We start from the raw sequence: 16,082 nt of genomic DNA on the forward strand, positions 1-16,082 counted from the left end.
TTTATTTATATATAATAATATACCTGGGGTGCTTAAGGGTCAAATCTGTATAACTGAGAGGAGACCTCCACATAGCCTTTAAAGGAATGCGGAGAACTGACCAGAGCTTCTGACCTAATGTCCAATCCTCACCTTCTTGTGATGCACCCTGTTGGGTATCTACCTGGATGCTGAACGAACGAGGATAGGCTGGCAATTTGAGATTTAGCCGACCAAATTGTATTCTTATTGGTTAAACCAAAATAAAAAATGATGGTACAACATGACAAAATTTCATGCCGGCTGGGGCGTCGCCCGGTTAAACAAGGCCCTCATTGTTTTTGCCAAGGAACCAGGGCAAACAACGAAAAGTTAGTTACTGGAACAAATCTAAAAACACCCCCTAACTCAACATCACCAGAGTTAAAGATCGGTACTATCAACATAAGAAGCCTGAATGGCAAAGAAATGGAACTAGCAGAAGAACTGAATAAGTTCCAGATCCGACATAAAAAGGATGACTGAAACAAAAAAGACAAACTGGTGTTACAAAATGTTATATTCATGCAATAATAATCAGGAAAAAGGAGTAGCAGCTATAATATTCAACACTAAATAAGAGGCTAATCTTGAACGGCAGGCAATATCAATTGGAGTGATGCGGACAAATATCACAACTGGACAATGAGACTTCTTTGTGCCTCTGGTCCCACAGAATGTTCTACTAAGGTAAAAGTGGAGGAATATTTTGATGCTTTAGAAAAAGCAACTGACAACAATGAAAAAGGAAAAGTTGGTCCTTGTTGGGGATCTGAATAGCAGAGTAGGAAATGATTGTCAGACATACAAAAATATTTTGGGGAAAATTTGGAGAAAAGAGCAAAGCTAAAAATAATGGCAAATATCTGTTGGATTTCTGCTCAGGACATGGACTGGTTATTACTAACACCATGTTCCAACATAAAAATATGCACAAATTCACATGGAGAGAAGAGGCAAGGAATAAGAAAAGTCTCATTGACTATGTTATTGTTGATAGTGATGTTTTCTCCCTGGTGCAGGGTACAGAGGATTTGAAATTGGAAATGATCGCTGTTTAGTCTTGAGCAGGATAAAATTGAATTTCATATTAAAAAGAATAACATGTAAGAAAGTTTTAAAGTGAATAAAAGAATAAAAGTTGAGCAGCTCTCAGATGTGAACTGTAGACTAACATACACAAAGATTACTGAAGAAAAAATGAAAGAGTTTGAGAACAGGAACCAAACCTTGGAGATTGAGTGGCAAGCCTTGAAGAAAACCCTGATTGATTCAGCCAGAGAGGCATGTGGTGAGGTTGTCTGCAAGGATAGAAAAATCAGATACTCCATGGTGGACATAGGAAGTTAAAGAGGCAGTGAAGGAAAAGAAGAAAGCACACGAAAAGTTCCAGGCAAATAAGTCGGGTTTTGCTCTTAGAGAATACAGAGACAAATGTAAGAAAGCAAAATTTAAAAAATTTTATGGAATTTACAACTGTGTTAAAAACCTTTTTATTATCCCGACGTTTCGATCTTCACATCAAGATCATCATCTGGAACGTACATAAGTATACAGAACAAGCTGAGTTACATCATTAACTGTAAAATTAACTGCTAGAGAAACAATGTTTTGATCACATGTTATTCTACTGGCGTGACCTCTGGTGAATTAAATAAAAATAAAAATAAAATAAAATAATTTTTTTTTTTTTACATTAAGCTAAATTCTATTTTTACAATGACAGGAATAAACATTCTTTTAGATGGTTTTCTTTCAGAAATAATTGGTGCCCTATTTTTAGTATTACAATTCCTATTTTTGATTTACAATACTGGGTTTTCTACAGTCCTGTTAATAGTTGTTCTTGGTGAGGAAGGTCGAATATATGCCTTCCATATGTTTGGGATTTTTAAACCATCGTTGTTGTTCAGATTGGGGTGGTTGCTGATAATCTCGCAGGCTTCCTTGAATTTCCGTTCATACCATGTTCTAGTGTGATGTAGACAGCTGGTGGTTTTCCAGTCAATTCTGTGTAAGGTATTCAGGGCATGATCAGAAAGGCCAACTTCACCATAATTATTATATTTAATGTGTCGTTTATGTTCTTTTTGTCATAGGAATAGTGCGTCCTGTTTCTCCTATATATGGTATGTTGCAAGTACAGTAAATCCGGTATACTCCAGGGTGAGCTAGTGGAGGGAGCGGGTGTCTTTGGATGAGTTGAGTAAATTTTTTAATTTTGCAGGAGGTTTAAAGGTGGCTTTGACGTTGTAATTTTGTAGTACTCTGTTTATTTTATCTGATATTCCTTTAATGTAGGGAATGGTTATAGTTTTACTGTAGTCTGGTTTGTCTTTGTTTTTTATTGTGGTTTTGTAGAGAATTTTGTTTATAGTATTTTGGCTGTATCCGTTTTTTTTGTAGGTTATTACTGATAATTTTAAACTCGTCTTTCAGTGCCTGTTCACTGGAACAAATCGTCTGAGCTCTGTTTTTTAGCGTGTTGATGACACCTAGTTTTTGTGTTGGGTGGTGGTAGGAGTTTATGTGTATATATTGTCCCGTATGTGTCGGTTTTTGGTAAACAGTGAAGGAAAGATTGCCCGAGGGAAGAAGTATATCTAGAAATGGAAGTGTGTTGTGTTTTTCAATTTCAATTGTGAACTGTATGCGTCTGTGTTGTTTGTTTAGGTGGTTAAGGAATGTGTCTAATGTCTGGCGGCCATGGAACCAGATCGCAAAAACATCGTCAACGTATCTAAGACAGACTTTGAGTTTTAGAGGGGGGGGGGGGGGATTTTGAGCAAGTTGCTCAAAATGTTCCATGTAAAAGTTAGCAATAGAGGAAGGGGGGGTGGATAATGGCAAGCCCATGGCTGTGCCTTCTTTTTGTAAGTAGAAGGCATTTTGCCATACAAAATAACCCGACCATAATACATGCGCAAAAAGCGCTGTGATATCTGGAGGGAATTTGTTTTGAAGGAGAAGGATTGTGTCATTGTTTGGGACATTCGTTAAGAGGGCAGAGACGTCAAAATAAATCGTCTTTTTCTAATGTAATGTCTTTGATGATGTTTATGAAGTGTTGTGTGTTTTTGATATAGGAGGAGGAATGACCTACCAACTCCTTGAGTGTTGCCGCTAATTTTTTGGCTAAGTGATATGTCGGGCTATCAATTCCTTCAACGATAGGTCTTAGTGGGGTGTTTTCTTTATGAATATTTGGTAGTCCGTAAATTCTAGGGGAGCGCGTGTAATGAGGGAACAGTTTTTTGATTGTATCTTCGGGCCATGTGGTAATTGATTTAAGTAGTTTCTCCATTTTGTTTTTTTGTTCTGTTAGTTGGGTTGTAGTTAACTAGTTTGTATGTGTTATTGTCAGAGACCAGCAGATTGATTTTTTCTATATAAGTGGTATGGTTTAAAATGACAGTGGCATTTCCTTTATCGGCTCGGGTTATTACTATGTTCGGATTTGTTTTAAGTGATTTTATCGCTGTTAATTCGTGTTTAGTTTGCTTGTTATTGTTTTGTTATGGCTTAAAACGTTCGCAGTTTCTATACGTATTTTGTCTGCTATGTTATTAGGTATGAATCTTAGGCCTCTTTCCAAATTACAAATAACTTCAAGTTTGTCTATCGTTTTTGGTGCTATATCAAAATTTAAACCTTTGTTAAGTATAGAGATTTCGTCTTTGTTTAGAGCGTGGTTAGATAGGTTAATTATGTTATTGATACCTGTGGGTGATTGGTGGCTCCTGTAGTTTCTTGCTTCTGGTTGGTTGTTCTTGTTCACTGTGACAAACTTTGAATATGGCGGCTAGTTTTGTCGTTCTTTTAGTCTTTGAAATTTGGAAATTAGGTTTTCTTACTTCGTTTGTTGGATGTGGTTTGCTGTGTTGTCCATAATCCTTTCTAAAATTATCCAGATATCTGCGTTTAAGTAGCTAGACAGCTCCGTTTTTCTTTTAGTAGCTGGTTTTGTGTAGCGGCTAAGTTCTTTCTGGCTTGGATCTGCTCTCTCAGTAGTGCTTTCTCCATGCGGTGGTATATTCTTTGTGCCTTTCTTGAAGTGAATTTCCTCTTTAGCCTGATGCAGTTAGGAGTGATATCGCTGTCCCTACACCGTTTAAAACAAAGACAAACCAGACTACAGTAAAACTATAACCATTCCCTACATTAAAGGAATATCAGACAAAATAAACAGAGTACTACAAAAGTACAACCTCAAAGCCACCTTTAAACCTCCTGCAAAATTAAAAAATTTACTCAACTCATTCAAAGACCCACTCCCTCCACTAGCTCACCCTGGAGTATACTGGATTTACTGTACTTGCAACATACCATATATAGGAGAAACAGGACGCACTATTCCTATTAGACAAGAAGAACATAAATGACACATTAAATATAATAATTATGGTGAAGTTGGCCTTTATGATCATGCCCTGAATACCTTACACAGAATTGACTGGAAAACCACCAGCTGTCTACATCACACTAGAACATGGTATGAACGGAAATTCAAGGAAGCCTGCGAGATTATCAGCAACCACCCCAATCTGAACAACAACGATGGTTTAAAAATCCCAAACATATGGAAGGCATATATTCGACCTTCCTCACCAAGAACAACTATTAACAGGACTGTAGAAAACCCAGTATTGTAAATCAAAAATAGGAATTGTAATACTAAAAATAGGGCACCAATTATTTCTGAAAGAAAACCATCTAAAAGAATGTTTATTCCTGTCATTGTAAAAATAAAATTTAGCTTGATGTAAAAAAAAAAAAAAAAAAAAAAAAAAAAAAAATATATATATATATATATATTATTTTTATTTTTATTTAATTCACCAGAGGTCACGCCAGTAGAATAACATGTGATCAAATCATTGTTTCTCTAGCAGTTAATTTTACAGTTAATGATGTAGCTCAGCTTGTTCTGTATACTTATGTATGCTCCAGATGATGATGATCTTGATGTGAAGATCGAAACGTCGGGATAATAAAAAAAAATTTTTTAACACGGTTGTAAATTCCATAAAATTTTTAAAATGAATGCTGATCACCATGTAACCCTAAAAGAAAGAAGTAAGAAAGCAAAACATTGTGTAAAACTAGCTAAACAAAAGTCATGGGAAGACTTTGGCAAGAACATAGAAAATAAATATCAAGAAGATGGTAAGATATTCTGGAGGTTATTGAAGAAGCTTAGAAATGGAAGAAAGAGTGCTGTAAAAGGAGTTAGAGATTATAAAGGTGACATGAAAACAGGAGAAAAAGATATCCTTGAAATATGGAGTAATTACTTTGAAAAATTGCTAAATCAAACAAGCAGTGATAGTACAGTGATAAAAAACACTCAACAGGCATACAGTCAGGAATACATATTCATACTTGAATAGAAAAAAGCCATCAAAGGCTTGAAATGTGGAAAGGCAGCAGGAGTAGATGATATTCGACAAGAAATGCTGAAGTATGGTGGTATAAAAGTCTTACAGTGGCTGCACTGCATAGTTCAGAAAGCCTGGACAGAGGGACGAATTCGTGATGATTGGAGTAGAGATCTAATAGTTCCCATATATAAATAGAGAAATAAAACTGAATGTAAGAATTACAGAGGTATTTCCCTACTGAGTGTTTCTGGCAAGATCTATGCAAGTATACTTGAGAAACGGTTGAGAAGAATTGTGGAAGAAAAGCTTGGTGAAGAACAAGCTGGATTCAGGCCAAATAGAGGCTGTCAGGATCAGATCGTCACTTTACGACAAATAGTTGAGAAAGCATGGGAATATAACAAAGATCTGTATTTAAGTTTTGTATCTGGAAAAGGCAAATGACAAGGTGCAAAGAGAAGCTATTCAATACGCTACAGTTATATGGTGTCAATGGGGCATTATATCAAGCAACACTTAGTCTGTATTTGAGTTGTAAGTCAGCAGTTAGAATTGAAGGAAGTACAGGAAGATGGTTTAATGTTAAATCTGGTGTGAGACAAGGATGTACATTATCCCCTCTGTTATTCATTATCTATATGGATCACATTATGAAGGAAAGTGGTATTAAACATGATATCAGAATTGGAGATGTTAATATCAGCTCTTTGCTTTATGCAGATGATGTTATACTTCTGAATAAATCTGCTACAAGTTTGCAAGATTCCCTGACTAAATTGAATAACTCTTGTAATAGATATGGTATGAAGGTCAGCATTAAAAAGACAAAGACAATGAAAATAGGTAGAATTGTTGAAAATGTCAACTGTGAACGGGGAACCAGTGGAACAAGTAAAACATTTCAACCACTTAGGCGCGATTTTTAGCGAAGATGATAAATTAAATATGGAAATAGACAACAGAATCAACAAAGCTGATATGGTAGGAAGTCAATTGAATAAATTTATATGGAATAAGAGAGAAATTAGTCAGAACACTAAATTAGCTATATACAAAACAGTGCTCAAACCAGTTTTAACTGATGGATTTGAGAGCTGGGCCAGAAGTAAAACACTTGACCAAAGACCGCAGATATGAGAGTCCTGAGAAAGATTAGAGGCGTGAACAGATGGCATCGATGGCAATATCATATTAAAAATGAGGATATTAGGATAGAACTTGACATTGTTGGCATCCAGGAGTGCATTAGCAGAGCTAATCTCAGTTGGTATGGTCACTTAAACAGAATGGGCGAGGAAAACGACCCAGAGGAAGAACAGGATATAGGTGGATTGATATGGTACAATGTGCCTTAGACGATAGAAATATAAGATCTGATAATGATAATTATCAGGGGTCTTGACAAGTAATAGACTGATTTGGAAGAAAATTGTAGAAGGAAGTTAGTAATGATGTAAATTTTTCATGTAGTACTATCATATCCTGTACACCTCTTGAGGGTGCATGTCAGGAATTTGATGATGGTATACCTTTCTTATGTGATTTTCAAGATCTCGTATTTTTAAATGTACAAATTAGAAAAACGAATAAGTTATTAAATATATGCGTGCAATAAAATATTTAATAACTGTCAAAATCTAGTATGAACCGATGTATATATCAACTCCAGTGTCAACTGATGCTATGAATATCTTTTCTAGAAACTTACCTAATTTCTGAAGATCTTTTGCTTTAGCTAGTGTTTCTTTAGCTGTCCTCTGAATTCCTGATACTGTATGTTGTGATATAAAAGCAGCAACAGCTTCCCACCTAAGCAGAATTTTTTTTGTTGTAATCAATTGTTAAGAAGTGTGCATTTTACATTTATAGAGATATAAATATATTAGGATTTTTTTTTTTTATTATCATCCCACCTATTGTTTGTGCCAGCAGGAAACAAATTGACAGCCTTAACAAGCAGTTGCAGATCATCATGAGACCAAATTTTTTGACTGTTGCTTTCTCCTGTTCCAGATGCTGAACGCTGAGCAGCTGCTGCTAACTGTTCATTTTCTTTCTCTAGTTGGTTATTTAAAATCTGAACCTAAAGAAAGTTGAGGGTTAACATTTCGTTATTTATTGTTACTTATTTGCACCATGCTTTATAAATAACAGTATATCTACATTAACTTTTTTTTTTGTTTTTTTGGCTTTATTAAGCTAATAGTTGTGCAACTGTTTGGTCTGCCTCTTCAGAATTAATAAAAAATAGTATCAAGAAAAGATGTTAAATATTGTACAGGGCAATTTTTAATAATTTAATTCTGAATAAGATAAGCAGACCAAAGACTAAAACTAGAAGACTGAAACAAAATAATAATGATGTGGCTATACTGTTTTTTATTTTATATTATTTTTATCCATTACTATACAAGTGCTATAACTTTTTATGTACCAAAGTAGTTTACTGAATTTCAAATAACTCCAAGTATATGCTTTCCCCAACCCACCAACAGGTCAACAGTGGTGTTAGTCTTTTCAAATGTCTTTCAACACAAATGTTAATTAGTTAATTATTAATAATTCATTTGCCAGTAGTGAAAGTATTTCTACTCGCACTTGTTCTTTCCTTTATGTTTTCCATTCTTTCATGGCTTATTAATGATCGTTCACATATTTAGTTAATTCAAATATACCAACCAATTATAGCATTCTCCTTCATTATTGTTTTCTAACATATCATCAAACAAACACATTGTCCCCCCCCCCTATCTATTCAGATTTGGTTACAATTAAAGAGCCATCAAGATACATGTCGCGTCTACCAAAAAGCAAGCATGAAAAATTTGCACTTGGCACAGTGCTTTCTCTCACCCCAAGATAGTTAGGGTGACGTTGAGAGAGCTATGATCACCCCGACAGATGAACACATGCAATTCATATTGTACAAAATACTTACCTCATAACCCCTAGCTGCTTCAGCTGAGTTCTAAATAACAAACAACCTTTTGTACACATAAATTTCCATATGATGATTCTAATATGAAGTTTGAAACATCAAGTGATTAAGTTTATTTTGTTATCATGATCCATGATAGCAAAATAGTGAACATAAAGTGGATCATTTTGTTCTGAACTGTAATAAATTGATACACGCTAATCATATCAAGATTCTTACCTTAATTTTTATGAAATTTCACTTCCAGTTTTGCTTTTCCATCTTCTATTCTTTTTGATGTTGATGTCACAACTCCATTCTTTAAAGCTTGATTTAACTTCAAAAATCACTTATCATTCGCTTGAAATTTTGATGCTTTTACATTATTAAATTCCTTTATTTCCTTATGATATTCTATTTCCACTTTTGATCCTTCAGCGGTATATAACAGTAATGAACTGACTGATCTTCCAGTCAACTATCTCGTTGAAGCTGAGCTTTACCATTCCCAATTAAAAAATAAAAATGGAATTCAGCATTATGCAAATGAGCTAATAATATTAAGTAAAGGCAAGTTTCAATTTTCATTAAGACAATGTGCACTGATTGCAGTAAACATGTGAAGAGACATTTCTTTCATTTAGTGGCATTGCTTACTTACACTATTAACTTCTCTTACTATTAGTGCTGTTTAGGAAATGTAAATTATATTTGCTTTTCAATGAATGTTTTGCAAAATGGGTGGCACTTAGGTTCATTTTGCTCATAAAAAGATCATGTTATTCCTCAGTTCTGGTTAGACAGATTTTACTGAAATTTGGTATTTTTAATATTTACATTTGTTCAGTTGTCTCAATTTTTGTTTCAAATAAACTAATAGAGAAAAATAGTCACATTAGAAGTTAATAGTCAAAATTAATAGAGGAAAAATATTTGGTATTTAGATTATAAATACCAAATCAACCATAGTTAAGTTAGAGCTTTATACAATTTTCAAAACTTGTAAAAAATTTCCTCTACAAATGGCCATCTGAATTTAATTAAAAGTGAGGGGCTTTGACAAATTTTTGCAACAATACCAAATGCTAAATTTTAACCAAAATTAATCTAGATAGAGCTAATGAATAATATGCATGTGGAGATATGGATGAAAAGACAAAATGGATCTAATAGGTATTTATTAGATATCTAATAATTACCTAATATTTTTCTTCCTTTCTTTCTTTCCCATGCCTTCAGGAGATGACCTTCATCATTAGACTTAGTACCCTCCTTAGGATTTTTTTTTTCTCACAAGTTGCAGGCTAATTTGAATTAATGCAATTTGTTTTCCTAACCCTATTAAAAATATTCTTGTCTTATAATGGGTTATATTCATTCTGGACTTTCCCCAGTTTTATTGCTTGGGTGTCTCTTTCAATTTTTTTTTGTATCTTTTGCTGATATTCTCTCTGGGCCTTAAACTGTACCTCACCTATCCATGCCCATTTACTTAGGTGTTAGTCATTCCATTAACTCTTTCAGGAGCATAATCGTCAATATTTGACTAAAAGAATCATTATTTTTTTACATGTCACCAGACATGTAAGATAATAGAAGCTTGACATTAAAAAAAAGATGTGTGTTTTACATCTGTGAAACACACACACCTTTTTTTTAATGTCAAGCTTCTATTATCTCAGTTGTTAAGAATGATACCCTTTGGCTGAAAAGACCTGGTTTTAGATCCCATCTATAATGTGAAGAACCTTTATATACAGGTGAAGGTGAGTTAGCAACATACAGAGAAAGGAGGATTTTTTTCTTTGAGTCTATCATACAGCAAGAGAGATAAACTGACCACAGAATACATGCATATACCGGCTTTGCAAATAAGAGAATTAAACGCTATCATAACACTAATGAGGGTTTATATGAAGCCAAGTTACTTGGACACACACACACACACACACACACACACACACACACACACACACACACACACACACACACACACACAGCTAAACCTAACACATTGAGGGAAGATGAGATTGACATTTTAATTATAATACAATTAATACCATTGGTAGGCCAAGGCTTAGATAATCTAATCTAGAAACCAAACAGAAATTTTTCACTTCAGATCTCTAATAAAAAGAGTGAACACATCAGGTGACAAAAATCACTTAACATTTAGATTTTTAAAAGAGAAAGATTAATGAAAACATGAAAGATTTCTTGCTTTTATGGAAGCCAAAACATAGTTAGTTTAAGAACAGTAATAGTAATGCATTTATTGAAATAACTAATATCACACGTATGGGATTGACATTTTAATTATAATACAATTAGTACCATTGGTAGGCCAAGGCTTAGATAATCTAATCTAGAGACCAAACAGAAATTTTTCACTTCAGGTCTCTAATGAAAAGAGTGAACACATCAGATGACAAAAATCACTTAACATTTAGATTTTAAAAGAGAAAGATTAATGAAAACATGAAAGATTTCTTGCTTTTATGGAAGCCAAAACATAGTTTAAGAACAGTAATATTAATGCATTTATTGAAATAACTAATATCACACAAGGATTAAAAGAGTTATAAGTGCCTCCATAGTGCAAGTGGAAGAACAGCAGAAGATTGTGCACCCTTTTTTTGAAAAAGACCTGAATTCAATTCTCATTGTGAAAAGAGGACTTTATATCAGCTTTTTCAATCGAAGGTGAGATAGCCAATCTCGTGTGTGTGTGTGTGGGGGGGGGTAACATGGTTTTTTTTCCCAGAAATTCTGGTTTTTCATCCCACATACCGGCCATGTTTTACAGCCAAAAGTACTGCTATTGTTGGAGATGAGTAGTAGAAGGCAGTGATGGTAGCAGTAGTAGTAGTGTCATTGTGTGTAGGGAGAATTAAGTAGTAGTGGAGACGGACATGTATGTAGCAGAGAGAGTAGTGTCCTCTTGCAATAAGTCCTTGGAAGTATCATATAATATCAATAACATACATAAAAATAGCAGTAAAGCAATAGCTGAAAAATATAAATAGTAAAAATATGAAAAATAGTAAAGCAATAGCTGGTTTCCTCAACTAATTTTCCTTAGGTTCATTTTATTCATATATACTGATTTTAGAGCAAAATTACTCACCTCTATTAAAAATACGCTTCTTTTATCTTTTTTGTTTGCTTTTTGCAAAGCTGCATTCAAGGACTGTAATCTTAAAGGAAAACAGATTTCAAATAAATTAATATAAAATTATATTGGGAAAAAAAATCAAGTAAAAATTTTTATATCATTTTAAGATTAATTTTTGTGTGTGTTTAAGTCCTTTCTTAGCTTTATTAATGTTCTATATTAACTGCTGACAATTATCAGCAATGAAGATTAAATGAGTTTAAAAATTTAATATTCATTTCTTCATACAGCTACTGAACTCCTATATAATGAACAAATGTTACATTTATATCCTAAATGTATAGTTGAAGTCTGATTAAAATATCTTTGGTGTCGTAAAACACTGCCAAATCATCAACTGATCTTAAAATCTATAGGCCTATTTTTTTTTCACTTTGCAATCTATAAGCTGTAGAAGAATCTTAACTCTTGCTTTAAGATATATTTTATTAAAGAACTATCTGGCTTTGAAACATGGTAGATCTTTTACATCACAAATCTGGACTCATACACAAAGTCCACTATGTAAGGTTCAAAATTTGCGATGTTCTCTTAAGATCTGTAACATTCTTTTAAATTTTAAAGGAAACTTAAGAGAACGTGCTTGGTTGACATACATACTTTTTTATGACACTATCAACCATAGAGTCTGCATTAGTAATGTTCACAGCATAGCAAGGACTATATCTTGTGTTATCAATATCAGCAGATCAAAGGCTCTTTGTAACTATGCCAAATGGAGTCAATCAGCATGAAAAACCTGACAACCACAGAAAAGTGCTTATTTTCCCCCTCTTCTTTTTAACTTTTCTTTGAACTACTAACGAGTTCATTCTGGTGGAAGAAGCTTTGTACTAGAACGAATTGGTTCCTTGCATATGATCTAGCTATTGCAATAGACTTCCAATATTATTATTAAGAGAGACCTCCAGGGAGTCAGAGACTCATCAAGGGAGGTCATACCACATGCACCAGCTATCATACTTATTCTTGAATTCATTCACACTGCTTGCACTCACAACAACATCCAATGGCAATCCATTCCAATCATGCACTACTCTCTGAGAGAAAATCTAGCTCTCACCCTTCTTAGCAGCTTTCATTCTCAGCTTCTAAAGATGCCCTCTCGTAGTTTCCCCACCCTCCATTAGCTGAAAAATTTCATCAACTGAAATCCTGTATGACCCTTTCAGAAGTTTGTAATTCTCAATTATATCCCCCCCCCCACACACACACACACTCTTTCTCCTATTTGTTAGTGTCTGCGGTCTACAAATTCTCAATCCGTCTTCATAATCAATATTCCACAATCCTGATATCATTTTTAACACTCTCCTTTGTGCTCTCTCCAATATATTAGAATCGCAACAGAAATCAGGTGACCAGACCTGAGACAATAGTCCAAGTGAGGCCTTGTAAAGAGGTAAAATCACATCCTTATCTTTACATATGAATGTTCATTTCAGCATTCCAATTATCTTTTGAGTTGTATTTGCAATCTTTGCCACATGGCCCCTGAGCTTTAACTTCCTATCTACTAACACTCCAAGATCACTAACCTCATCAGTTTCTTCTAGCCTAATCCCACCAATATAATATGACATTGGATATCTAATCATGCTGAAGTGAATGACTTTGCATTTACTGACATTGAACTGACACCAATTTTCTCATGCCCACAATTCCAGCCTATTCAAATCATTCTGCAAGTACTGCATATCAGCAGCATTCTTGATTACCCTACCTATTTTTGCATCATCAGCAAATAGCTCTATGTCACTTGTCAAATCCTTCCCAATATCATTAATGTACAGATTGAATAACAGTGGACCAAGCACTGATCCCTGTGACACACCAACGGTTACCTTAAATCTTTCAGACTCACATCCCCTCCCGTATATCACTTTTTGATATCTGTCAGTCAGCCATCCTCTTATCCATGCTAATATTCTATAACCCAAACCCTTTTTCTCCAATTTATGCAACAGTCTACCATGCTGTATTCTGTCAAAAGCCTTAGCAAAATCCAAAAGTATCATGGTGTATCCATTCCCCTTGTCAAGTTCAATGGTAACATTGTTATAGAATGTGAGCAGGTTGTTAAAATATGACCTTCCCTTAGTAAACCCATGTTGTTCATTGCAAAGTAGAGATTCACTGTCAACCCGTTTCTGAATGTGAGCCCTAACCAATTTTTCCAAAATCTTCACCACTACTCCTGAGATACTAATTGGTCGATAGTTGGATACACCGGTCTTTGCACCACCCATGTGCAATGGGATTACCAGTCATTCCTGCAGAATCTTCCCTGTTCTGAGACTCATATTAAACAGCCTAGTCAAAGGAATGTCCAGTTCAGCTGAAGACTCTTTTAGCACACATGCTGATATCCCATCAGTCTCTATTGCTGAATTCTTACTAAATTTGTGCAACAGCACTAATATCTCGTCCTCATACACCTGCATTTCTTCATCTAGTGAAGAGGTAACAGTGAGCTCAATATTGAATACACCAGATTGATAGCTTTTAACAGAATGGGCACTCATTAACTGAACAACCTCTTCTGCATCTGTAACCCTCACAATCAATTATATATTTGGTTTAATCCTTTATCCAAGTGTAAGCAAACAAAGTTTGCACCTGAAGTAATTTCAGGACTGGAGCAACTCGTGATAAAGGAGATATAACTTCACATCACTTGCCTTAGTATCCCATAATGCAAAGCACATATCCTTACAGGTATGTATAATCCTATGCATTATGGGAAGGGGTCACTACCCAGACCATTTATTGAGGTCTCATCAGTGGGAGCCAGACCTAGAGGTGGTGATACTAAGCTGGAAGTAATGCAGAAGTCATATTTCCATATACGAGTTGCCAAAAGGTGTCATACCTTATTATCAAAATTCTCTAGAGTAGAGATAGTTGATGGAAGTTTTTTTCACTTAGTTATCAATTATATATTTGGTTTAATCCTTTATCCAAGTGTAAGAAAACAAAGTTTGCATGTGAAGTTATACCACCTTTACCACGAGTTAACCCAGTCCTGAAATTACTTCAGGTGCAAACTTTGTTTGCTTACACTTGGATAAAGGATTAAACCAAATATATAACTGGTAACATAACCAAGTGAAAAAAAAAAAAAAACTTCCATCCTCACACCATCACGATTTAGAAGCGTTATTCTTTCATAATCATTCTTTCTTTTACTTGCAGCATATTGATAGAATTCTTGGGTTGTCTTTAGCACGTAGAGACAGTTTATTTTCATAATCAGACTTTGTCCGTACAATAGTTGTGACTATTCTAGCCTGCTGCTTATAACGTTCATAACGGGCATCATCCTTATGCACATAGTATTCTTTCCACATCGTCGTTTTCTTACGAATCTCTTGCTTAATAAGATTACTCATCCATTTGACTCCTACTCTATTTATTCTGCAAACTCAAGGGACACATTCTGATATCGCATCATTTAAGTATTGTTTAAATGCTTCTCATGCACTGTCGATATTCTTTCCATCCAACAACCGATCCCATTCCACTGAACTCAGTATACTCCTCAGTTGATCATAATTTCCTGCTTTGCAGTTCAGCATGTAACCTTTTCTGAATGGAACATTCATAAACTTAGTCACTTCCCAAGTGAGTACTGCATGATCACTGTCACCAACTGGAGGCAGAATAGTTACATCTTTAACTGAAACGCCCTCTGACACCATAATCAGATCTAACATTCTTTGCCCTCGAGTTCCTTCTGTTATATGCTGCTTGAGGAAGTTGACTGAGCATTTATTGAGCTGTTGCCTGCAACAGCTCAATAAATGCACTTTCATTCTTCTCACCAAATTCTACTGTTACCCCAATCAATATTTGGATAATTAAAGTCTCCCACTGTGATTACTCTTTTCAAGCTCATCTTTTCTATTTGGTGATGCATTTCTTCATCACAAGCAACCAATCCACCAGGTCTGTAACGTTCATTATGTAATTTCGACCTTTATTATAATAAATTTATAATGAAGGTCGAAACTAGTCTGGGTAGTGGCCCTCCCCTTAATGCATAACACATATTATTAAAAAGGTGGCACACCATTTGGCAACTCCTATAGGTAGAGTTGACAGGCTAATGCTTCTGGCTGGTATCTTCACTTGGGCCTGGCTCCCACTGAAGCGACCTCAATAAAGGTCGAAACTAGTCTGGGTAGTGGCCCTCCCCTTAATGCATAACATTAGACATATCTGCAAGGAGATGTGTTTTGCATTATGGGAGATACTGAGATAGGAGTGTTAGTAGCTTGCTCCACCTTTGCAAGGAGTTGTCCTGGTGTTGCACTACCTTACCCCAGGCCTGAAGATACGTTAAGGTGCAAACTTTGTTTGCTCACACTTGGATAAAGGATTAAACTAAATTTATTATACAAGCATCTTAAGAATGCTGCATTTACAAATTTTTTAACATAAAACTTATTTTGTTAAGAAAGTGGTGTGGGAATTCCACTTCATATTGCTATCGATATGGAGGCCCAAATATTTGACTGATTTTGTTTTTTTGATTGAGCTACAATTACAATTTAGGATGTCACTACATTTCCTTTCATGCCATTTTATG

The 16,082-nt window shown here is 34.9% G+C and overlaps 1 protein-coding gene across 1 annotated transcript in view; it reads right to left on the reverse strand.

Annotated features, from left to right (window-relative positions):
- Nucleotides 1–16,082, reverse strand: part of LOC150108433 (dnaJ homolog subfamily C member 2) — a 337,407-nt gene that overhangs the window by 64,570 nt on the left and 256,755 nt on the right. Inside the window, exons 12-14 of the mRNA XM_090415844.1 lie at nucleotides 11,444–11,513; nucleotides 7,313–7,482; nucleotides 7,108–7,208 (exon numbers count right to left, since the gene is read on the reverse strand). Coding sequence (XP_090271970.1) covers nucleotides 7,108–7,208; nucleotides 7,313–7,482; nucleotides 11,444–11,513 — 341 coding nt within the window. The remainder of the gene's footprint in view (nucleotides 1–7,107; nucleotides 7,209–7,312; nucleotides 7,483–11,443; nucleotides 11,514–16,082) is intronic.

Source organism: Typopeltis vanoorti, chromosome 3 (assembly GCF_054136105.1).
Source record: "Typopeltis vanoorti isolate ZY-2024b chromosome 3, IOZ_Tvanoo_1.0, whole genome shotgun sequence".
NCBI lineage: Eukaryota > Metazoa > Arthropoda > Arachnida > Uropygi > Thelyphonidae > Typopeltis > Typopeltis vanoorti.